Source organism: Miniopterus natalensis, chromosome 21, assembly GCF_054644295.1.
Source record: "Miniopterus natalensis isolate mMinNat1 chromosome 21, mMinNat1.hap1, whole genome shotgun sequence".
Taxonomy (NCBI): Eukaryota; Metazoa; Chordata; class Mammalia; order Chiroptera; family Miniopteridae; genus Miniopterus; species Miniopterus natalensis.
Genome location: NC_142101.1, coordinates 17,791,962 through 17,816,268, shown reverse-complemented (window position 1 = coordinate 17,816,268; position 24,307 = coordinate 17,791,962). Strand labels below are relative to the sequence as shown.

The 24,307-nt window shown below is 43.2% G+C and overlaps 1 protein-coding gene across 1 annotated transcript in view; it reads right to left on the bottom strand.

Annotated features, from left to right (window-relative positions):
* Positions 1–11,108: 11,108 nt before the first annotated feature.
* The window catches only part of CDC73 (cell division cycle 73), a 44,493-nt gene continuing 31,294 nt past the window's right edge, over positions 11,109–24,307 (bottom strand). Inside the window, exons 11-17 of the mRNA XM_087828950.1 lie at positions 23,321–23,378; positions 22,165–22,200; positions 21,806–21,893; positions 18,965–19,126; positions 18,156–18,256; positions 13,745–13,886; positions 11,109–12,869 (exon numbers count right to left, since the gene is read on the bottom strand). Of these exons, the coding sequence (XP_087685076.1) occupies positions 12,833–12,869; positions 13,745–13,886; positions 18,156–18,256; positions 18,965–19,126; positions 21,806–21,893; positions 22,165–22,200; positions 23,321–23,378 (624 nt within the window). The 3' untranslated portion in view covers positions 11,109–12,832. The remainder of the gene's footprint in view (positions 12,870–13,744; positions 13,887–18,155; positions 18,257–18,964; positions 19,127–21,805; positions 21,894–22,164; positions 22,201–23,320; positions 23,379–24,307) is intronic.

Below are 24,307 nucleotides of genomic sequence, written 5' to 3'. Positions count from 1 at the left end.
TCAAGATATTTTGCAAATTTCCTCATTTTATTAATCTTCCCAGATAAAACCAGGAAATAAGAAAACTTTTCTTGCCGCTAAACACCTGTCCTTAGGCAAACCCCTCTCTCTCAATGTTCTCAGCTTCGTTTACCAACATGGTAATGTTCCTTTACTTGCTTCCGGGCTAAGCAGACCCGCCTTAAAACAACACTGAGGCTGGGCTTGTAGACGACACCCCATTAGTCACGTCCCCAGTGGCTGTAGGGACATGAAACACAATACGCACCTGATTGACCACAAAGTAAAGAGAGGTGACAATAATTCTGAAAGACCATTAATCTGCTGCTTCAAAATATCAACACACTTAGAAACCAAGATGTCCAAAGTCAACCAACACTGAGTAGATTAGAAAACCGTCAGGTTTCTGTGCCTCCTTTCCTTTTGTTGAAAAGGTGGGACAGCGCTGAGGGGCCTGGAGAGGATGCTGCTGAGTGAAATAAGCCAGGCAGAGAAAGACGAGTGTCCCAGGATCTCACTCACCTGTGGAATCTCATGAACAAAATAAACTGATGAACAAAATAGATCCAGAGACGCAGAAGCATGGAGCAGACTGAGGGATCTCAGAGGGAAGGCGGGGCTGGGGAGAGATTAACCTAAGAACTTATATGTTTATAAGCACAACCCGGGGACACAGGCAATAGTGTGGTGAAGGCCTGGGAGGGCACAGGTGGGGGGGTGGAGGGGGTCAATGGGGGGAAGAAAGGGGACATCTGTAATACTTTCAACAATAACAATAAAGATAACTTTTTTAAAAAGGTGTGAGTCAGGCCGGGCGTGGCTCAGCGGTTGCGCGTTGACCTGGAGTCCAGGCGATCGGGGTTCGATTCCTGGTCAGGGCACATGCCCGGGTTGCGGGCTCGATCAATGACTCTCTCATCATTGATGTTTCTCTCTCTCTCTCTCTCTCTCTCCCTTCTCCTTTCCTCTCTCTGAAGTCAATAAAAATATATTTTTAAAAAATAAAATTAAAATAAAATAAAATAATAAAATAAAATGGTGTGAGATCCTGCAGGGGGTATTTGTCTTTTTCTGGCTGACTTTCACGCGGTATCACGCCCTCTCGGTCCATCCAAGCCGTACACGTGACATTGTTACCTGAGTCCGCCCAGCAGCCGGCACTGCTGCCTGATACCTTTCAGGACGTGTGGTGTGTTCCTCACAGGTCCCTCTCTGCCTGGAGACCAGATGGACCAGGGCAACGGCCCCGTTCGATGGCACCCTGACATTCCCCTCCCCTCCCCGCCCCTCCTTGCCCCTCCCTGGCCCTCCCTGCCCCTCGAGGATCTGTTCCTGGATTAGCTTTGACCGATTCCTTTCTGAGCAGGAAGTCGCAGCCACCAGACCACTGGTTCCCCTGCACCAGCACACCCAGGTTTACGCTCCGCTGGCCTCCCTAGCAACTGCCCCACCCCGTGCCCGTGAATCCTGTAGCCCACAGGCCTTTGAGTCAGAGCAAAGATTGAGCAGCACTTGGATTATCCTGTGAACTGAACAACAAAAGATGCAATGCGTCAAGGAGTAGAACCAAAAAGCCCAGGTGCCAACCAAGGCCACCCTGCCCTTGAGTTCGAAGGAATAGACTGGAAGACCCCAGAGCACCCCTTTCTCTTGCCGCGGGGAGGCCGGCGGCCCCACGTCTCTCTGGGGAAAGGCTTGCTTTTCTCCGAGCCACACCTGGCCCCAGCTTCCCCTACTCCCTCCATTCGTCCCACTCGGGGACCTCGCCGCACAGCATGGGGCCTTGTTCTCGCACACTACACCACCCCAGTCTTTACACTCCCCAAAGTGCCACCAACATGACGTGCCAAGGGCTTGCTAAAGGCCGGGAAGGAAAAACAAGGGAAACAGACGATTCAAACCAGGCTGTGAGCCATAGTGACCACACAGCAGGCGACCGCCTTAGAAAAATAGCAGTGAAGCCCTGGCCGGTGTGGCCCCGTGGTTAGAGCGTCCGCTAGGGCACCAGTGGCTCGCAGGGTGGATTCCCCGTCAAGGGCACGTTGCAGGTCCCATCTGGCCCAGGTCAGGGCGCGTGCCCGAGGCAGCCAGTCAGTGTGTCCCCACATCGATGTTTCTCTCTCTCTCTCCCCCTCCCCCTTCCACTCTCTCTAAAAATCAGTGGGGAAATGTCCTCACTCCTCGGGTGGGGGTGAAAAAATAAAAATCAATGGAAAAAGAGATCCTTGGGTGACGATTAACAAAACAACAATAAAAATCCCAGTGAAATATAAATAAAACAGCCCATCTTCCTCTGGTTGTCCAAGGCTGGCCCTTTGAAGGTTTCTATTTAGAAGCCTGGAAATGTCTGACCATTTAAACATCGTGTGGTTTAAACACCTTACAATCTTATTTGTCAATTACACCTCAATAAATCGAGGGGGAAAAGATTGGGAACATTTCCAGGATCATTAAAGAAATCCCGTGTTTGAAAAACTGCCCGAAACTATAAATATCCTTATTTGTACAATAACACCAGGAGAGGTAATCACTCTGAGGTGAGTAAATGGCAAACGGGAGATTGGTAGAAAGTTCCAGTGTCTAGGACAATGACCGACAGCCTCTGGCCTGTGGTCTGTTCGGCGGGGACACAGTTGCACCCTTTGGGTACTGGTTATAGCCACCTTCCTGCTACAAGGGCAGAGCCGAGTGGATTAGAAAGAGACTGTGATACTCCACGCCAATTATATTTACTACCTGGCCCTTTACTTCTCCCAGGGCCTTTTCCACTCAGCGTTTTCTGTATTACATCCTAGGAAGGCAAGATTACAACGTGCACAAGGTTACACGGCTGCACCCTCAGGTTTAGGTCACAGGCAATGCCAAGCTCACAGCAAGTACAGGCTGAAGGTTTGTTGAATGAATAAGCGGTTATTTTTCGTCTATTCCTTCAAGGCAGAAACCGTGTCTAATTAATTTCTACAGTGCCCAGAATTTCCTGCACTAAGATAACCGAACACCTATCTGATGTGTGCTCATAATAATGTGTTGAAATATATGAAAATTATAATTAAATTAGATTTGGTGGGTATGCAAAATAATCAGTGGATTTAAATTTTATCCCATTATTCTAATAACCTGCGTTTCTCATTTGATTGGAAAGCTAGCTTTCTGTTATAAGGTGAACGCAGAGGCACAGAAATGCTCTTCCTCGAGTCTACTGCAAATCAGAGGCTGGCTTCACGTTGTGTTTTCGTAACGCACACATACGTGAACTTACTCATCGGGTTCCTTAAATATCATTACTCAGGATGAATCAAGCATTTGGTTGTTCTGACTGACTCCTTGTTTGATAGAAAATTGAATTTGTTAAAAAGGCTGTTGAATTACAACTCAATTATTTCCTCGGATATCGTCGTATGAACGTTCTTAATTTTAAATTGCCAGGCATTGTATTAAATGACAACAATAAAATTAATCTGAAATTGGCGAACGCTTCCAGATTTTAAAGTAAAATGCTCCTTTCAAGATAACCTCCCCGGGTATTTAAACTCATGAAGGGAGTGCTTATTTCAAAAGGACAAAGAGCCCTGGCGGGCGTGGCGCAGTTGGGTGAGCGGCTTCCCATGAACCGAGAGGTCAAGGTTCGATTCCCAGTCAGGGCAGAGGCCCGGGTTTCGGGCTCGATGCCCAGTCGGGGGCACGAAGGAGGCAGCCGGTCCATGGCTCTCTCATCATTGATGTTTCTCTCTCTCTCCCTCTCCCTTCCTCTCTCTCAAAAAAAAAAAAAAGGAAGGAGGGAGAAAAAACCACAACTGTCTGAAATGTTGCTCCATTACCTAGAATATCCGTTCGCCTCCTGAGCTGGGGGAACGGCTCAGGATCCTGCTCGATAAAGCCGGGTGTTAGATGTGTTCCCATCTTTTATCTGCTCTTCTGACACTTAGCGCTTGTGAGAAATGTCATAACACAGGAGGCATTTTATCGTCAGTGGAAATTTAAGAGGAACCGCGGGCACGGCACTGAATCCCATTACGTTAGCCTAGGAGATGAATTTTCAAGTAAAGAAAGAAAAAAGGTAGACACAGGAATGAAATGATAGAAAAGCAATAATAGCAATTTTCTAGATGAGCGAAAAAGGCAACACTTAGGCAGCTGACCTTTGGTAACTACTTTGTGTGCTGGGTCTGACGCTTCTCAAAAGTCCCTTTTCATCACTTGAGCCCCTGGTCCCGGGGGCCTCCGGGCCCCCCCCCCCAAGGGCCAGGCAGCAAATACATTTCCCCGCAGGTCACTGTCCCAACCACTCACCTCTGCCACGGAGACTGCACAGCAGCCATGGGCACCATTGTCAACACATGGGCGTGGCTGTTTCATTAAAACTTTATTTACAAACATTGGCCCAGGCAGCAGCCTGGACTCGGCCTACGGGCTATAGCTGGCAGACCCCGGACTTGTAGGCGAAAAATAAAGCCCAACAGGACTTCTTTTCTCCCGTTTGAACCAAGTTCTGCTCATTTCGGCATCGTGCGACCTCCTAATGACATACAAGGCACAGCCACACATGGGAGAGATGACTTTACCTTCCAGCTCGCAACACCGCGACCGAAACCACAGTGAGATGCCCGGCCAGGCCTTTGGAGCCCACTGGCCTCGAAGGAGCAGGTCCACGAATCCTCGGCGCCCATCCGGATGACGACCGGCCCCAGCTTTCCAGCCTGCGGGAATGAAGCCCCTGCATCCGTTTTTACCCGAGCCAATCACCTGCCACGCCTGGGACAGGGACCGTACCCAGGGCGCCCGGAGCCCCAGTGACCTCGAGGCCCACACCTGTAAGAGCCAGCGTTGTGCCCGCGGGCCCTGGCCGCGGCCCGGCGGTCTCGAGCTAGGGTACCTGCGGCTGCCTGGCCTTGGTCTCCACGCCGGGCATTCCGAAACGGAACGTCCAGGGAGGTGAAGCCGGGCAGCCTGCCAGGTGCAGCTCGGCCAACTGACACAGCCACCAACTGACAACTGACGACCACCAACTGCCCCACCCACCGCAGCTCTGTCCTGCACACGCCGGGAGGGGCGGGGCCGCAAGGACGCGCCGGGGACACGCTTCACGCAAATACTGTTGGGGTGGTTGCGTTGGAATATAATTGGTGAAAGTGTTGGTTTTTTGTAAAAGCAGCAGTGATAGGGTTTTGTCGGAGGTTTTCTGGGTGTGTGTGCTTTTTTGTTGTTGGTCTGTTTGTTCCTGTTTTTCCTATTTTGCTATTTCATTCCGTTCTTGACCAAAGCTTCTCTTTTAGCTGTTTATTGTGGGAAATTGTCACACCAACTTAAAAGAAGGGGTGGGGAGGTCTGGAAATGACTAAGAAATGAAAATACTGGATATGCAAATAAAAAACACACCTGGCACTTGCCAGAATGGCCGTCATCAAAAAGACAAGAGGCGAGTGCTGGCGAGGGTGTGGAGGAAAGGGGACCCCGTGCGCTGCGGGTGGCAATGGAGACTGGTGCAGCCACCGTGGGAAGCAGCATGGGGAGTCCTCGAAAAATTAAAAACAGAACTACCACACAAATCAGCACGTCCACCCCTGGGTACTGATCCAAAGAAAACAAAAACACTGACTCCAAAAACACGCCTGCGCCCCCATGCTCACAACAGCAAAGATTCACAATAGCCAAGCTATGGAAGCAACCTGCGCCCACCAACGTAGGAGTGCACAGAGGAATTTTGGAATATTTAAACATACATATATATATATACATATATATCATTCAGGCATAGAAAAGTGAAATCCTGCCATTTGCTACGGCGTGAATGAACACTGGGGGCATTATGCTAAGTGAAGTAAGTTCAACAGAGAAAGGCGAGTACTGTATGGTCTCACTTATGTGGAATCTTAAAAAAAAACCACCCGCAAACTTACAGAAAAGAGGTCAGACCGTGGTTAGCCGAGGAGGAGGGGAATTTGGAGGCCGGGGGTGAAAAGGTGCCAGCTTCCGGTTAGAAGACAAATGAGCCCTGGGGAGGTAAAGCACCCCGACGAGAGCGGACACTGCTGTGCGCAGAGGGGAGAGCTGTTGAGAGCAGAACCTCGGGCTTCTCGGGACAAGGAGAATTTTCTTTTTTTTTTTTTCGGTTTTCTTCCTTTTTACTGTATTAATCTGAGAAGACAGATGTTAGCTGGACCCACGGCGGTCAACATTTCTCAACGTGTGTAGATCACACCGTCATGATTAACCTTCCGCAGGGAAGTGTGTCAATTATTTCGCAACCAGCCCGGGGGAAAGTTAAACGTGGGCTGCAGGGACGAATCTGTGCGCTTGGGAAATCTGTTTCCACAAGGGCCCGCTCTTCCGTTCTCTCTCCCACCAAAGATTTCAAGACCTATCTCTGTTTTAACTCCCTTCTTCAGGACAGAGGAAGGCGACTTTTCTTTGGAACGACGTTCCCGGCACTTTCCAGTGGCTTCGCTGATAGGTGTGATTCTTGACGATTGCAGACTGGCTGCTGCTCCATAGTCTTAAGTCTTGATTACGTTTCTTCCCAGAGCAACCAGGGGGATCACCTGGAATACTGCAGGGAGGGCACAGGCCACTCGGCTTGCCGGTTCGTGCCCAGTCACTCCCTGCAAGGCCGCGGAGGCCCCGGTGCATTCGGGAGTTCAGGTTATTTTGTTCTGGATTTGAGAGAATACGGTGCCTACACTATTCATGAGGTAACACCCGGAGCGGGGCCTAGAAAAACACCGCAGAATGGAACTCGTTAAGGTTTCTGCAGCAAAACATAGAAATATTCACACCAACCGTGATAGATAAAAAACCCGCCCGACATGACCTCAGGCCAGCTCGGGTCAGGGCTTCATACCCAGACGCAGGCCGGTGCCAGACTTAGTGAAACACTCGCACTTTTAGGGGGCTTCTAAGTCCGGAGCCGCAGGGAAGCCACCGCGAACCTTCCTGGCCACGTGCTTTTTCCTCACGGAACCGGAGCCTTTGGACGTGGGTCGAACGCGGTGTGAGAATCATGCAGAGCCGGACTGGGCGTGGCTCCGAGGCTGAGGGTTGACCTACGACCCAGGAGGTCACAGTTCAGTTCCGGGTCAGGGCACAGACCCCAGTCGGGGGCGTGCAGGGAGCATCGCATCATTGATGTTTCTCTCTCTCTCTCTCCCTCTCCCTTCCTCTCTCTGAAATCAATAAAAAAATATGTATTTTTTTAAAAAAACTCAGAGGCTCTCACCTTGGTTCCAATTCTGGATTTTCTACTGAATAGATGACCCTGAACACACACTAAACTGCGTGTGGGTGCCCCAGGCAGCCCACAGGCTGGGTGTGAGGACCACGTCAGCTACGGCTTAGAGCACTCAGAACTGAGCCTGTGTGCAGCGGTCACTCAATAAATGCTGGTTATGATGATCAAAATGTATCTGGAGGTGCCTAGAAAGGGCAGTTCTGCATATAAAGCATAAATATATTAATTATATATTTAATTTACATATAAAAATATATATTTATGTGTTGCTTATTAATATAAGAAATATCTCAGAGCCTACAACCCCTGAGCGGTGACTCTGGCTGCGTTTCCTAGGGTGGTACAAATCCACGTTCCAGCCCTGACGGAAGTCACACGTTACTTCTCTGCGTGTGCCCGGCGCTCGCTCGGCATCTCTCTTCTCCTGAATCTAGAATGGAACGATTCAGAGGGTGGTTCTCCCTAGAACGGCCTTTTGTAGTTCCAAGGTTGATCCTTACTTAGCCTTTTGGACTAAAGCTGACGCTTCCTCCAAGAAGTCTTCATAGATTCCCCACCCCACGAGAAAGAATGAAATCTTCCCCATTTGCGACATGGATGGGCCTAGAGGGTTTTATGCTCAGTGAAGTAAGTCAGAGGAAGACAAATGCCATGTGGTTTTACTTATATGTGGAATCTAAAGAAAATAAGCAGAACAGAAGCAGACTCATAAGACACAGACGGTTTGGTGGCACAGCACAGGGCACACGGTCACCAATACTGCGGGGACCATGCATGGTCCCCGGTGGGTACTGGAAATATCGGGGGGACCGCTCTGTAAAGTAGGATTGTCCGACCACTGTCCCGTGCACCTGAAACTACCGTAAGATACTACTAAGCGTCAGCCGGGGCTGAAAAGTGAAACCCAGGTTAGACGTGTTGGCATCAGACGCTCAACTGTACGCATCAGGTAGCCGCCTGCCCATGGCGCTCTCGCAAGAAGGGGACCCAGTGCACCGAACTCGCTCGTTTTCAGGGTGAAACCGTCCATGGCACTGGCGGCGGCCCGGCACAGCCTGGGCCCGCACCCCCTTTCCCGGCTCCGTGGGGACCCGTCCTCCCCGGCCGGCGGGCGCGACAGAACCGGTGACCTGTGTGGAGCCTTAGGAGCGACACCCCCCGCACCCCCCGCATTGTCCAAGGATGAATGTGTTTCCGAAACAGCCCTTCTGCTCCTGGAGCACCCCAGGGCCCCCCTGTGCAGACCCCATCACACACGTCGTGCCCCATGGCAGTGCCCGTCCTCGGGTGGACGTGGGGCTTAGCCCGCTGCTCGTATCTCATGAACTGCGGAGTGTTTCACCTACAATTAGGGCTGGCGTGTAAAAGGCACTAAAACGGAACCAGCGTTTATCAGGCCGCACGGCCCAAACCTCGCCTCCACGCAGGACTGCTTTTCTCGAGCGGAAACTGGTGGGTACACAAGCACGTGCGGTGCCCACACCACGTACCGGTTCAGCACCATGATCAAACTTGGACGTTAAGTAGCTTTCAGTGAATTTAAAGTGAATGAAAATGTAATTCAATGGCAAAACCCCAACAAAACCTCAGATCATTTACTCAAATTTGACAATCACCCCATTTTTAAAAAATATATCTTTATTGATTTCAGAGAGAGCAAAGGAGAAAGAGAGAAATATCAGTGATGAGAGTCATTGATTGGCTGCCTCCTGCAGGCCCTCAACTGGGCCTGTGCCCTGACCGGGAATCAAACCCTGATCGCCTGGATCCCAGGTCAATGCTCAACCGCTGAGCCACGCCCAGCCAGGCAATCACCCCATTTTTAAATTTTGGTAATAAAATCAATTTATTTCATTAACTTTGCTCATTTAAGTGGCCGACATCTGTAACTCCCAAGATACTGCTAAGAACACTACCTAAAATAATACACAGAAACCCAAACAGATTAAAACCCTCAAAGTACAATTCCCTATCATGCATTTATTGAATAGAATTCTTTACACACTCATTATACAGTTTCAATTTTTCCTTAGTTACCCCAGCTTATGGATATAAATACCATGCTGGGGTCAATGTGCACCCAAAGGCGTCAATGACCGGGCCAGGACATACAGGCCACGGCATTTCAAAATCCGTAATCCAAATCTTGACTCAAATCCAGTCATTTCTCCTCCTTTTTACTTCTAAAGTGAACATACTATTGTTAGAGTAACAAGTTGAACATTTGGTCAAGTAACAGTAAGGCTAATGTAACTTATTTCTCACGTTTCATTTTCACCAGCTTTTGTAATTGTTGTATTTGCAATATTATAAAATATACCACTGGTCACAAAGAATTTTATAAGCTAACTGGCTTAACCAGTGAGCCTCAGATCACAGGTGTCTGACGAAGGGGCACTTTATCTCGGGCCACAGACCTATATCCTGCCACCGTGTACCCACAGTTGACACCGATGAAATGCAATTGTCAGAGTAAGAAATACGCCAACTGAAGACCCCTCCCCGCCCTCCAAGAAAGAACGTCATCACTTTCATTTGGTTAGGAGTCACAAAAATTTTTATTTAGGAAAAATATTTCCTTCAATGTTCATCAGATAATGAATTTTATTTAAATAATTTACTTTTACTTCTCTGAGCAGACCAATGAAAAAGTATGCCTTTCCTTCCATAAGCAAGCTCTGATTCTGCATGGCAGATAAGAAATCAACACTCTACTTCTTTCTACCTTAAAAATTACCAAGTCTTCCTCATTATGAATCAGTTATCTCTGTGTGGACCGTTGTCATGCTGCTGTTAAAAAAAAGTCAGCGAAGGGTATATGGACACATGGGAAACAAATCATAAACTATAATACTAGTTTATCGTGAAATATATTAAACATTGTTTAAATATTAAACAGCAAGATACTCCTATATTAAATAAATAAAACAAATTTGTCATGTGGAATCATAGGCCGATACCACCAATAACGGGGATGGTCTAGTGCAAAGGGTGATTAAAAAAAAAAAAAATAGATGAAAAAACAGAAAACACATTTAATACTGGTATTGTTTTCAGTAACAAATTAGACCAGTGATTCTCAATCCTTTCTGAACCTGAAGCACTTTAGAAAAATACTGATGACCAGGTCTCAGCCCAGACAAACTAAATCAGAATCAGAATTCAGACAGCGGTGTCTGTAAAAGGTCCCCAGAGGACGCCCAGCTGAGGTCAGGGTTGAGCGGAGTGCTCCTCACGGAAACCTCCATGCTCCTCACTGTTGCCTGGCTCAGGAGTGTCCGGTGAAGAACGAACTGGGGCTTTCTTTTACTGGCAGGACGAGACAAGGGGGTCCCCTGCCAACGGTCACTTACGGTAAGTCAAGTGTATTGCTGGGCATTTCATGTCCATTAAAATATCTCCTGTGCCTCTTCTTTCCCTGTGATTCTGTATTTTCAAACTCCAAGACCAAGTACAAAGTGCTTTTTTGGATACATCAGTTACATTGAAAATACATCACTGATTCATGTATGGAAATGTCTACTGAATGCCTACTATGTGCAAGGCACTGTGGTAGGTGCTGCTGTAGGACTCGGAGTCGTGAGAGCATGAATAGTGATTGGCTGTGAGTTGAGCTTTTAGGGTTTTTTTTAAGAATTACTGGCTATAAGTTAATTACATGGGCCTAAATAAGGGATTGAGCTGCTGAAAAAAGAAAGTACATACTAAGGGTCTGAATTTAAAATACAAGGCAGAGCACATCTGTACTTTTCCTAACGTCCCTTACAGTATTTCCAGGAGCCTCTGAATACATATAAGGCAAATTCAAGATAGAAAAATAAATCCCGTTTAAAGTAGATGTTCCCCATTTTAACCATACTCTGTATCAAGTAAATTTCATACATAAGTATAAATACTAAAAATCTTTATAGAAAGGTAGCTCGTGTCCACTGGTAGTAGTCTTAACAAGTAATCTTACATTAAAATATTACAGATTCTAGACTGTGACTATTTCACCATGGAGAAAGTTTACACAATACATAATTTACTCTGGAAACAGACTTATATGCCGAGATATTTTAAGGTGAACAAATTTAAGTTTTCTCTTGTTTTTAAGAAGAGAGGACAGAGAAGAAAAAGGGGAGGGGAACCTGTTCAAACCTTATAAATGCCCTAAGATATAATAATTTCAGATGCTGACTACTTCTCCTCTGAAAAAACCCAGTGACTTCCATGAGTACTTCCTCTATTCCCTATTGGTACGACTTTCATGGTTACTTAAAGGGTAAGTAAGTGCTTCTCATTTTTATGACAGCATTAAATTTCAAAACGAGGCTAACAGAGGAGCTAATGTTTACCAAAAAATATGTCAACCTATAGAGATCACTGGGGGGAAATGGAGGGTGCGGGTAATGATACAAGTGATCAGCAAGGATTCTAACAGTAACAACTCTTCTGGGGAATAAAGGTCCAAGTTGCTTTTAAGTAGTAAAAGGTGGAGTTAAGACTCAAGAAAAATGCTCACTCACTGGACTGTGGATGCAACACTCTGTCTAAAGTAGAGAAGTAGTAAAATATTTTACTAAGTTAAAATATAGGTTTTATATCTCATACACTATTGACTACACACATAAAAATACCAGTGTTTTTATCTTGTTTCTGTTCAGACACTTACGTAAGCAAATGTGTTCTTTGGTGCCCACAAGAATTTACTGATATTTAGGGACAATGGAAGATAAGGACTCCAAGGTCAACGTGCCTAGAAATAGAAGACTCAAAATCCCACACCCTGCAAGTTAAGAATCAGAGGTGGACACACGAGCAAAGATAGGAAGGTGAAATCACACTGCAGTAGGACTCACACACTTCCTTCCCCCAACTCACACTCTGGCCCCCCAAATACAAAGGACTATAGCCTACTGGGATCTCAGTCTGTGTTCTGAGCTTTTCCGAGTGGAAAGATGTCACAGATAAAAATATATCCTTCTAAGTTTAAAATCACCAAAGTCAGTGAGAAGGTACATTCATTAAATGGATTCCACGTAAGTTATGTCTCCGAAAGCTGGAGGACGGTTCTTGGTTTTCCCTTTCCCTTTTAAGTACAGAGGAGGACTGGAGCTGTATCACACAGGCTGCCACTCTGATTCACTCAAAGAGTCACATCTCTTTGCTTGGTTTTGCAAGTTCCAGAAACTAAAATTTAATACCATTCAGAACACAGTAAGAGGAATTAAAGAGCAATGAAAAATCAGAAACCAGATGGCTTAGAGAACCTTATAACCTCTAACTATACACACATTAATAACCTGTATTTATTTTCTAAAGAAACACATTTTAAGTAATGCTATTTTAACCAATGAAGAAAAAACTTCTATCAAAATATACAATTTCCATTACAGACTAGAAGGCTAATATTAAAAAAATAGTTGTAGGCCAAAAAGTTTGCATGTGTGAATGGCAGGCATCATCCCTCTGACATACAAGCGGATCGAGTGAGGTCGTGGCTCTATCCGTGACCTTCTTTGTTTGTGAGTTTTTGATAAATTCATAAAGCTGGACTCTCGGTCAGTCTTTAGATCAAGGCAGATCCACCTCCTAATCCAGACTTCCAGAAGGGGACCACGTCACTCAGAATCTCAAATGGGATTTATGCTTTACCATGTACCTGGAAAATAGTAGAACACGTTATGATGACAAGAGTTTTAGAACTTTTAGAATATTACATATAAAAATAGGCTGAATTTTTAAAAAACTTAAAATGGACAGTGAGCCCGGCCACTGTGTTCTCTGGAGACTTGTGTGACTATTTCGGGGAGCATGAGGGCTTCCGAAGGAACGAGAAGGAACCTTCCTCTCAGTAAAGTCTATGAGAGCATCTGGCTAGAATCCTAAACATTTCTCTAACATAGTAGCCGTTATAATCACAGGTTCCCTCAGTGCCCTCTGACCCTGAGGAAACCCAAAGCAATCAGTTGGGGACTCAGACAAAGAAAGACTTTACAGGGCACATCGAAGAAAATAACAGATTCAGTGGTATTAACTGGATTATATGCTGGTCTTAAATTTTTCAGTTACAAAACTTGTAATTGTTGTGAAGGACCTTAACAAAGCTAACTCCATACTAGTAATTAAAATAAATCCAGAAACTAAACTCCTTTCATGGGCTGCTACCTGCACTCAAATCCGGTCAGAAGCCCTTCTGTGCTCGCAGGAAACACGGGGCTCACTTAGCCCCCGCTCCCGGGCAGAGCGCCGGGCTCCCGGGCTGCCAGCCCGCAGCCAGCCCACAGGATCCGACTGGCCAGGTCTCCTGCCTCAGGGCTGATGTGCTTTCTACCGTTAGGAGCCCTTTCTCCAGCTGTTTCCAAAGTCAACATAACAAAGACAGTTGTAAATTATCTTCTGCAGAGTTAGACAATGTTCGAAGAAAGGGAATTGGGAGGCACGGTTTGCAACTTTAAGGAACTTAAAATCTAACTGAAGAGGCAGGAAAATTACTACGATAAAGCAGAAGCAAGCACATTTTAGGACCAGAATTACCTGTCCAAGGTTTCCCAGAACCGCAAGAAAACTGGTCTGTCCAAATGACGTTTGTGGTAGCTGAGTTCTAACACAGTCACGTCCCATTTCTGAACGTTTGGATCTAGACGAACTTCATCATATTTGAGATGGAAGGCTTTAACTATATTGGGGGAGATAAAATTTTTTATTCAAAATACAATCAAAATTATTAAAGTATTTTATAAAAAAATAAAAATGCCCAACACAGACATTAGGCAAAACCCCCCCAAAATACCTAAACTAAAAACAATTTTTCTTCCACCAACCAAAGTGATCTTTTAAAAAGGTGCTAAAAAGTGTGGTATCCTCAAAAAACATTCCATTCAACGAACATTTACTGAGGGTTTACACATGCCAGCCAACTGGGACTGAAATGAGTACGATAAGCTGCATGTGGTCCAGTGGAAAATGAGGAAGACTGCTAGATACAGCGAGATCCCGCTGGCGCCACAGGACAGAAGAGTTCAGAGAGGGCTGGCACAGGCAGTGAAGTCTAACCTAAGGCCTAAAGGTGGGGTAGGAGTTAGGCTAACAGAACAAAGTGACCCAGTTAGTTAGCAGTGAGAGCATGCTCACAAGGAAAACAGTTTACTCTAGAAGCTCAAGAAATTGAATGGAACCACACATGCAAAGGAATTAATGGTGGGAATGAGTAAGAGGCAGGACCACAGAGGAGTGGAGCGATTCTGGCTTGCAGGCCACATGAAGGAGTCTGGGCTTTTGTCTACTGGACACAAGGAATCATGACCAAGTGTTTAGCAGAGAGTAAGGACACAACATAGGAATCAACTGGGGAGAAGGCACGTGCATAGCAAGAAAAACATCTAAGAGATAATCAGGGAGTGAGAACTAATGGGAATTGGTAAGAAATGAGGAAAGGAGGAAAAACAAACAAAAACAGAAGGCCTCTCGAGAGTTACCCTGAAGTAGGTAATTAGATGGTGGACGCTCAGTGGAACTGTCCTTTTACATATGCATGTGACATGGAAGACGTTTAGCTTTTCTTTCAATTTTTCTAACACGTCTGAATTTCTCTCCCCATCATCTAGTATCAGGGTTTTCTAGAGAATGGCTGACTCTCTGAGCTACTTTACGGACTGTTTGCTCCACTGCTTGTTCCACTGCTTGCTGGCTAATGGCTTTTGATGTTAAAAACCAATAAAGGTCTAATTCTTGATGGAAATCCCAAATGAATCATTTGTGCTCACAAAAAAACGCATAAACATTACTTCTAAATTATTTGCTTTTATAAATCAAGGATCTCTCATTGGACACATTACTCATTTTGAATTGAACTCAATTTAATGAATTTAAAACCAATTCACTATAGAGGCTTTATGCTATGGTTTCAGGAAACCCATTTTCAAAATGTTTTTATGGGTAAAAAATACTTTATTAAATTTTAAAAATAGATCAACATCTCAGTACTTCCTATTCTGCTTACACACCTTACTCTTCTAATTTTCTCAACATGACTGCTTTAAATCATTCTTAAAAATACATACTAGTTATATTTTTTAAATGATTTACCTAAAGCCACAAAGACACACAGTAAGTATACAGTCCCTTTAATAATTCCAATGGATTTTGTTTACACAATATTTATTTTCCAACAGAAGAGACAACTTTGTAAATTAAAGATGAAATATCAGGGTCCAAAAAGTTTAAGCCATGATGAAGAAACATAAGGCTTCTCTCTTCATATAAAATATTTTACTAGCATGAAGCCATCATGGCAAGAAAACTCACACCAAGTCATTAACACAAAACATCGTTCTTATTCAGAAAAAAGACTTAAAGGTTTTAGGCCTCAGCAAAAAGTGGAGGAAACAAAGTTCTTTTGTCAGAAGCTGGTCATCTGGTGGCACAAGGATGACCAAGCAAAACACTTCGCACGGCTCAGAAGTGCTTTCTCTGCCAACGGCACGCATCTGGTCAACAGTTTTTTGCCGGAACAAAGAAGCAAAAATAATTGAAACGGTGCTCCTGAGTAATACTTAGTCGACAGAATGACACAATGTCAAATGGCAAAAGGACAACATAATACACAATTAAGTGAAATTTTTTCTAAATAACAAAAATTTGGAGAAATCATCACTTAAAAATCATGATCACAAATGTATGCAGCCACCTCAACCATAAAAAGTAATAGTTTAGAAAAGTGATGTCCAGTTCTAAGCTCAAATTTCTCATAATACTGAAAAGGTTTTATTTGGCAATTTTATACAATGCAATATTTAGTATCTTCTCTAAACCTTTGTACTTTATTACCATGCAATATAAAGAAAACATAATTTTTCACCAAGGGCCACAGAGATGCTCCAATGCTCTCATTTTCTCCCCCATGCTGACAGGTATTACCGTCCCCAATGTGTTGTGGGAAGAAGCGGGGAAGCCAGAAGAAGAGCAGAATCAGCAAGGAGACCAACTAAAAACTAAGAGGGAATATATTCCTAAGTTTCTGGCCCAGGTAAACTACTTAAAAAACAAACTGAGGAAAGGGCAGTTTGGAGCTGAGGGAGCATATAGGACAATCAGCTCCACTCAGAATAGTTTGAGCCTGATGTCCCAACAGGACCTCACGGGAGTCACCTGGTCACCAGTGAGATGCGGAGGCCAGAGCACCATGCTGCAGACATGCTTTTAGAACTGAGGACACAGATTAAGGGAAAGCGATCGGGTCTCGAGAATCTTTACAATTAAAGGAGAGACTTGGGAACATAGATATGTGGCTGAGGCCAGAGGAAAAGTAGCTAGAGTCTGAGAAAGAGTGACCAGTCACAGGAAAGTAACTTTAAAAAAACAAACTTTATTTATTTGATGAGAGACAGAGAGAGAGAAAACAGATTTGTTGCTCCACTTATTGATGCGTTCACTGGTTGATTCTTGTGTGTCCTGACCAGGGACTGAACCTGCAACCTTGGCGTATTGGGATAGCACTGCAACTGACAGAGTTACTCAGCCAGGGCAAAAATAACATTTTATAAAGGAGCAAATGTGGTCGAGAGACTCACATTCGGATAAGGGGGTTGAAAGTATCCAATACTTGGGTCCCTGGTGAGTCTGATGGGAATAGTTTAGTAGGAGGCAAGAGAGTGAGACTACAGTGGACTGAGAACTGAACAGAGGGAAGCGAGTTAGTAGAGACATCTCTTCCGAAAGCCTGGCTGTAAAGACAGAAAGAGAAGAAGCTGGAAGGAAAGGAAAGGTCAGGTCAAGGGGAAGGGTTTTTTTCATTTTGTTGGTTTTAAGACAGAAGGGGCAAGAGTGCTTTCACTTTAAATGCTAACCGAAAGGAGTCAGTAGAGAAGGTTGAAAAGAAAGAGATTAATTCCTGGAAGAAAATCATTACTATAACTGTTTTTTAAAAGTCTCCAAGCTCTTACTTAAAGGTCAGAACCTAACAATCTGAACAAAACGACAATGAAAACAGTTATATTCTTTAATGAAACACAGAGCATTTAATGAAACGCAGATATTGTAATCATTTTTGCAATACTCGTCAGCAAACATGCGAGCAGGTGAAGCACAGCCTTCCTGTTCACTCGCATTTTACTTTCACCAAAGTTCTCACTCTCTGTACATCTTTCAGCTTCCTATTTATCAACTCTATGCATCACTCAAGTTTCAGAAATAACAGAAAAAGCAACCATAATGTTATTAGATTTCATTACATGAGTAAATCTTTCCACTGTGGGCAGCTTCTAGCCTGGAAGAAGGGTGGAACCACTAACAAAAATGCTAAAAACAGGTGGGATTTCACCACAGCATAATCTAACTCATAATAAAGTTGCCGTGTTTAATAAACATTTGTTTCATGAGAATGCTCTTTATAAAATAGTCCTACTATGCCACTAACTGGGTACTTGAATTTAAGTAATCATTGAAATATCCCTACCAGCAAAAAAAAAAGAAAAAAAAAAAGGCCAGGCTAAGTTCATCTACTTTTTATTGACCAATGTATGGTCACCAGAGGCTGTAGCCACATGCAGTCAACATGTAACACATCCACTGACCCCTTCCCCGAGCACACTGTGTGCTGACTATATGCATAAGGCAGGTGAGGATTCTCCCGCCAGGGAACTGCACTGTAGACACGGAGACTTTCAATCAAGATAGAAACTGGCACTGATTTTAGTTCAGACATATGGACGAGCAGCAATACTAATGATTGTAAAGTGGCCTAAAAAGTAATTATTAATGTTGGGGAATATGTGATGTTCAAAAAAAGGCTTTAAAGATATTTCACAGGTGCTTAAAAGTTAGCATTACCTGTGTGAATGGAGAGGAACCATTTGATGTCTCACACGCAAACACACGATGGCTCTTTCTCTCAAATAAAGCAAGAGCATCCCCACATTGGGTCAGTAGTAAAAAAAGAGAATCTTACTTTTAGCAAATATGTCAACGGGTGATCCATCAGGCAGAAGCCACGGCCAACCTTTGAACTGCCATGCAGGACCCTGCACGAAAACAGCCACCACCCGGTCCCTGTAAACAGAAAAGGGGTGGGAAGGGTGCAGAGTGAACGGGCAAATGTGAGCTTCGGTCACTGTGAGTCCCTGAGGAAGGAGTATCGTGATTACTCATGTGATACAGCCCATTAACAGTCTATGAGGCACAGAGGCACACGACCATGACTTTTCACTGTAATGCTGCCACTAGATCACTATGCTTCCATGCACCTGTTCTGCACACAAGTCTTCTAAGTATCATTACTTACACACACAATCTTATGTGATCTTTTTAGCCTTTTACCTCTGCCCCTCTAGTGACTACATAAGAGTCCACTTTTACAACACAACAGGGAACAGTAGCCGATCTAATCAAAAAAGTAGGTTTTAAAAGGAACTCATTTAAAATTCAAAGCTAATTTCCAAAGTGAAAACCTAAAATGCAGGCCCTCAAAACATCAGTCTGCCTGAAGTTCTGCTCTAAAAGCTGATCCAGAACCAGTGGGTGAGTGGGAAGAATTTCCACTAAGCTTTCCAAAAGTTAATGTTTCTTCTTATAAGTAGAATTAAGTTTAGCCACCCGAAATACAGAATTGATTAGCTATCACTGGACTGTATGACTGCTGACCAAGTTAGGCATTAACACTGGTTTCAAATATAGGCTCTACTTATAACTCACAGTAAAACTTAATGCTTGTTCATTATACCAGAATTCCTGGCTATGTAGGAAATACAGACATCTCACCAGTCCTGAGGCATGAGTTTCAGGGGCTGGTCTACGACTCTGTAGGGAACCGTGACACTGAGAGCAGTGCCCCCTGGCTGCATCTGGTCTTTTCTCCTCTGTATCAGCGTTTCATTTTCTCGTTGGCAGCCTTGTTTCTTCTTTTCATCTGATGGGACAAATCTTTGAAAACAAAGAGGAAAGGTCAAATGATTCAATGTGATATAAATGAAAAAATAAATCATGCTTTGAAGTTATTTTTTAAACACTGAGTTTTAAACCAAAAACATTTATTTTTAAAGTACACCTGTTCTGTACAGAGTATGATGCCTGACGAGCATGGGTTTTTCCCTTGCACGTCGAGCAGAATACAAGCTCACACCAGCGATGTCAGTATGTGTCTCTCTTTCACAGACACACAATTTATATTCACCCAGCCCTTAGCGATAAAGCTGATTTCTTTCCACTGCCACACTAACAGCAGACCTGTCCTCATCAACAGTGGGAGCTGGAAGAGAGTGGAAAGTCCTCAATGTGATAAGAGTCTCCTGCACTGTCCCCAACGTGGCTGAGTCACACTGCAGGGCTGCTGGGACAGGAACCGCCCTGGTCCAATGTCAACTCCAGCACCCGTCCCCCTGCTTCTTCCCTAGGCACGTGCTTAAGCAAGGGGAGACCCCTGCATGCCACTGGGGCCCCCTTCCCTGAGCATCTCTCCTCTCAGGAACCTGCCCTGTGAGGCTACATCACAGCCAGAATGACAACTGCCATCCAACCAGTTTATTCTGAATAAAGTTACAGACCCACTAAAAGGTCTCTCAAAATCATGTTGATACATGTAAAATGTGCTTTTAAATTACTTCCACCTGTTACCTTAACTTTGTTATTTGGGATGTTAAAGGTTATGGTGGGTTTTATTTTGTTTTGCTTACTTTACTTATTGTAGGGCTAGAAAACTGAAGAATCCTCAGGTTTACATGAATCCAAGTAGAACTCATGCCAACTCGCGCCATGGGTCATGGCCAGCACTGTGACTGTGTGGAGGAGGCTCCAATTATGCATTAATTACACAGCAGAGCCTCCCACTGACTCAAACTGTAGGGGACATGTCAGTTGCAATGAGGTGTTGAACAATGGAGTGTTTCAAATTCAGAAGAACTCTAGGCAGGGTCGGTCCCAAGAATGCGATCTGCTCAACTGCTGCTTCTCGGCAGTGTGGGGAAAGAGAAAGATGCTAAATGCACTCTGTGGTTTTTACACTATTGCTACCTTCTATTAGAAAATAATACCTAAGTATTAGATCTGTAATATATTCAGAGGAAAACCACAAAGGTTCAGAGAATGAAAAATTAAAGACAGAATTGCTTTAATAACATTTCAAAAACTTACTGTGGATTTTCTGTAACCATTCAGACACATTTATAAAAGAATTCAGTTGTCAATCACTAAAAATTATGAGAACTGTAAATACCAAATTCATAAATCATAAAAATCCAAGAGCTAGGAAAGACCATAAAGATCCAAATACAGTAAGTATAAAAAAATCCAACACCAAGTATAGTGACACTTCCTGGGAACTAAAATCAAGTCACAGGTGCAGGTGTGACTGCCATATATTACAACAGGGACTTAAAACTAGAGATAAACACAATAAATTCATGGCCGGAACACATGACACACAAATTCAGTCTACCATTCTCTAATTTTCTCAGCGTGCCCCCCCCCCCCCTTTTCTTTTTCCTAAACATTTACTCAATACCATTAGGCAAAAACTGTTTTAAATAATGGAGATACAAATAAGAATTCACAACACAGCTGGAAAGATTGGGTGCCAGACTACAAGAAACTGAGCCTGCAAGCCTCTCGTATTTCACAGACTATGAACAATGAACAACCTACTCCTGTGTGCTGATTAGACGGTGAAAAACAGATACATAAATACTCAAATAAAAACATTTTAAAAAGCAATTACTGAAAACCATTTTTACACGCATCTGACAGTCTTATATTATCAATCTATTTCAAGAGGTAGACAAAAATGATTCTGTTTCTGATCCACCCAACTGTAGATTACGTGAGGAACTGTAGGTTACCAGGGGGATTGCCTGAGTAATCCACAACACGGTCAGAACAGCGAACTTCACTACAAAGCCTAATAAAATATAAAAATGCAAAACATAAAAATTCCTCCTGTACCCTTGAAACCTGTAATTTTATTAACCAATGTCGCCCCAATAAATTCAATTTAAAAAACTCCTTCTTTCCATACTGTTCATGGGGGAAAAGTTTGTTGAAAATTTCATTTAAAGGTACTGAAGAAAAAATACTTAATAAATGGATATAATTCTATGAGCCAGCTTACAGAGACTTTTGTACGGCTATTTAAGTCACAGGCACATAACATTCAACTCTGCAGTTGGTAAAACCTAAAATCAGCAAGTACCACAGCTTATTTTGCATCTCACTTTTAATGAGAAGTTGTTTAGAGCAGTAGGACCTCCCTTTTTTCTGTAAGAACTGCCATCGCTCCCTCACTGAGAAAGGGAGAGTACCCGCTCACACTCCTCCTATAGATCTTAATTATGTCACTGAGTGAATCTATTTTCCTATTTGCCACTAAAAATATTTAACAAGCATTTTAAATGTCATACCATTCAAATTACAAAATATTATCATTATCCTAACAATGAATGTAAGGATCCAGATATAAAAGCATATACTTTATTTTGAAAATTGTATCTCAGGCTTTCTGTGAAGCAGAAGTGGAAATTGTTTCCTCCAAGTGAGAAACAGAGAATGGTGACTACTATTTTGCAACAGCACCTCCAGTCCCATAAAAGAAGGCTGACCCAAAGGCCTTACTTCAGGTCCTGCAGAAGGTCCTTCGCGTTCAGCATGGTGATCAGAGAGGTGGTGGCTGCTGGGATGATGATGATTGGGGTTCGGGATCCTGCAAAGACAAAATTTTAAAGGTGGCAAATATGTTATTAAAAGGAATTAAAATAATTACTTTCCCAATCAAGAGCTTATAAATTTAACACTTTGTCAGCAGTGATGTTCAAACTACTTAATAATCGACATGACCTATACACTGAGTAACCTGACAGATGCCAGGCACAAGCACTCATGTAAGTGCACAGGCTCAGTATCCGCTGATTCTGCAATCCAGCTTATTCATGCTTACTCTTTAAATAAGTTTAGAGTCATATGCACAATCTCACCTTTCTTCTGATTAGGGGGAGGTCTTGCTTGAGAAACTGTAAGAGAAAAATAAAAAACAAACTTTTGAATGTTATAAAAATCACATTATTTTCAAGCTTGAAAGGCAAGTAAAGCCTAGAAGTTGTGTGTAATTATAGATGACTAGCTTGGCCAAGGCCATTAACCACAGTCTGCACTGGAGCTACTTAAAGTATGAGTGGTCAAGGATGAGGGTTTGTTTTTTAGTTCCCAATCCAGGGTCAGCTGAATAAGGCAGTGCAATGAGCTGCTGCAAGACGGCGGTGATCCTGGATGCTGTGAGCACCGTGCGCTCCACCTCCAGGTGCATCTTGTAGGGGACCAGAGACTAAGTCACAGACTGACGCTATACGTAATCAATTTAAAGCTATGGAATGGGGCACTCCCATCCACGCCTAGGTTATGCAGTGGGGGACTAAACAGCGTAAGAAACCCGTTGACATACACAGAGGGCTAACTCTCAACCTCACATGAGCAGTGAGCAGGTCACCTAGAGCCGTACGCGACTTCCCCATTCCGGAAGATCTAAGCAGTGAGGTTAGGAACTAGAGCTAGAGAACTGGAGTGTGTGTGCGTACGTGTGTGTGCACCAGAAAAAGTGGGAGGGGGAGTGATATGGGCGAGAGCAGTCGTCTGGCTGAAAAAGGATTACGACTAGTCACAGGCCTGTGCTTCTTAATCCACTGGAAACTGTGCACCCCGTTAGTTACAGCCCCTGCCTTTGCTTGACACATTTAATAAAAAATGATTATAGAACCTTGTTTTTTAAATAACACAGACATCTGAAATTCTAAGCCTCAAAGCTGCATACCAGTCTATTAAAATTATGGCTTTATGCTTTTAGTAGGGGAGAAAAAAAATCACATCCGCATGCCCCATCAGGGAGTTCAAACAAGGAATTGGTGAAGGGATACTACATATACACGACTTTTTAAAACATTTTTCTAAAATTTTAAAATCTTTTTCTTAAAAATTTTCTTTAGTTCTTCAGCTATACCCATTGTTAAGTAAACGTTCTTATGATATTACTTCAGAAGTATTTTAAGTAAAATTTCAATTCCTTCAGAGCATTATAAATATAAAAAAAATTTCACTCTTGTGATCATTTAGGAAAAATAGAAAGGTTTATGTCTTCACCTGGTCTTGGCACTGGCTGTGCCGCAGGAGTCTGAGTCTTGCGGGCCGATGCACCCTCCTTTAAAGAATGAGAAATGACATATGGATATATGACGGCGAAGTCTCTTCACATAATAAACACTTTCATTTAATCACTGCAAATAAATTTATCTTTTTTGTCTCTAACTCAGTCACCCCAATGAACATGCTATAATTGATCCTAAGGGTTTAGTTTAGTTTGTGTGTTTTTTTGTTTTTTTTTTTTAAAAAGCACCTTTCCTTATGTTTTATGCTACTGGTCATGAAATGGAAATAGAAATCTTAAGTGGGAAATGAATTTAAAATTGTTACCATACAGTAGTTATTATGAGCATGTAGTATTTCTCAAATACTCAATGATTTGAGTAATTGCTGACAATTTTAACATCTCAGAAATGTCATTATCATTTTTTAAATCAAGTCAATCTTTTTTCCCTTAAACAGTCGCAAAATGAATAATACATAACCTCACATTAGAAAGATGTAAACAACATTACTTTGCATTAAAAACCACAAACACAACACATTAAATGCCTCTAAAATATTCAGGGAAAATAAAATAATCCCATTTATAAGGATGGTATTTGTTGTATTTAAGAGTGATTGAAAATATATTAAGAACTGAATAAAAAATCTCAACTAATTACTAAGCATGTGATATATACAAGACAATGCGCTAAGTGTTGAATTTTACCAATTATTTACTCAGGAGGAGATGACTCCGAAATATTTAAGGCACTTAAAAAGTTGTCCATCTTTAAGTGCATTAGTTTCAATCACATTCACACTAAATTTTTCATCAAAACAGTTTCCTTAAAGAAATTTTTAAAAATGTATGATAACATGTATTTCAATCTGTGCATCTCAGACCTGATTACACCAGGAGACTAGTAAAGTGATCAGATACTAGCACCTGCACATAAACCAGAGTGAGTTTGACAATCACAATGCCCACAGGTTTCTGAGCTG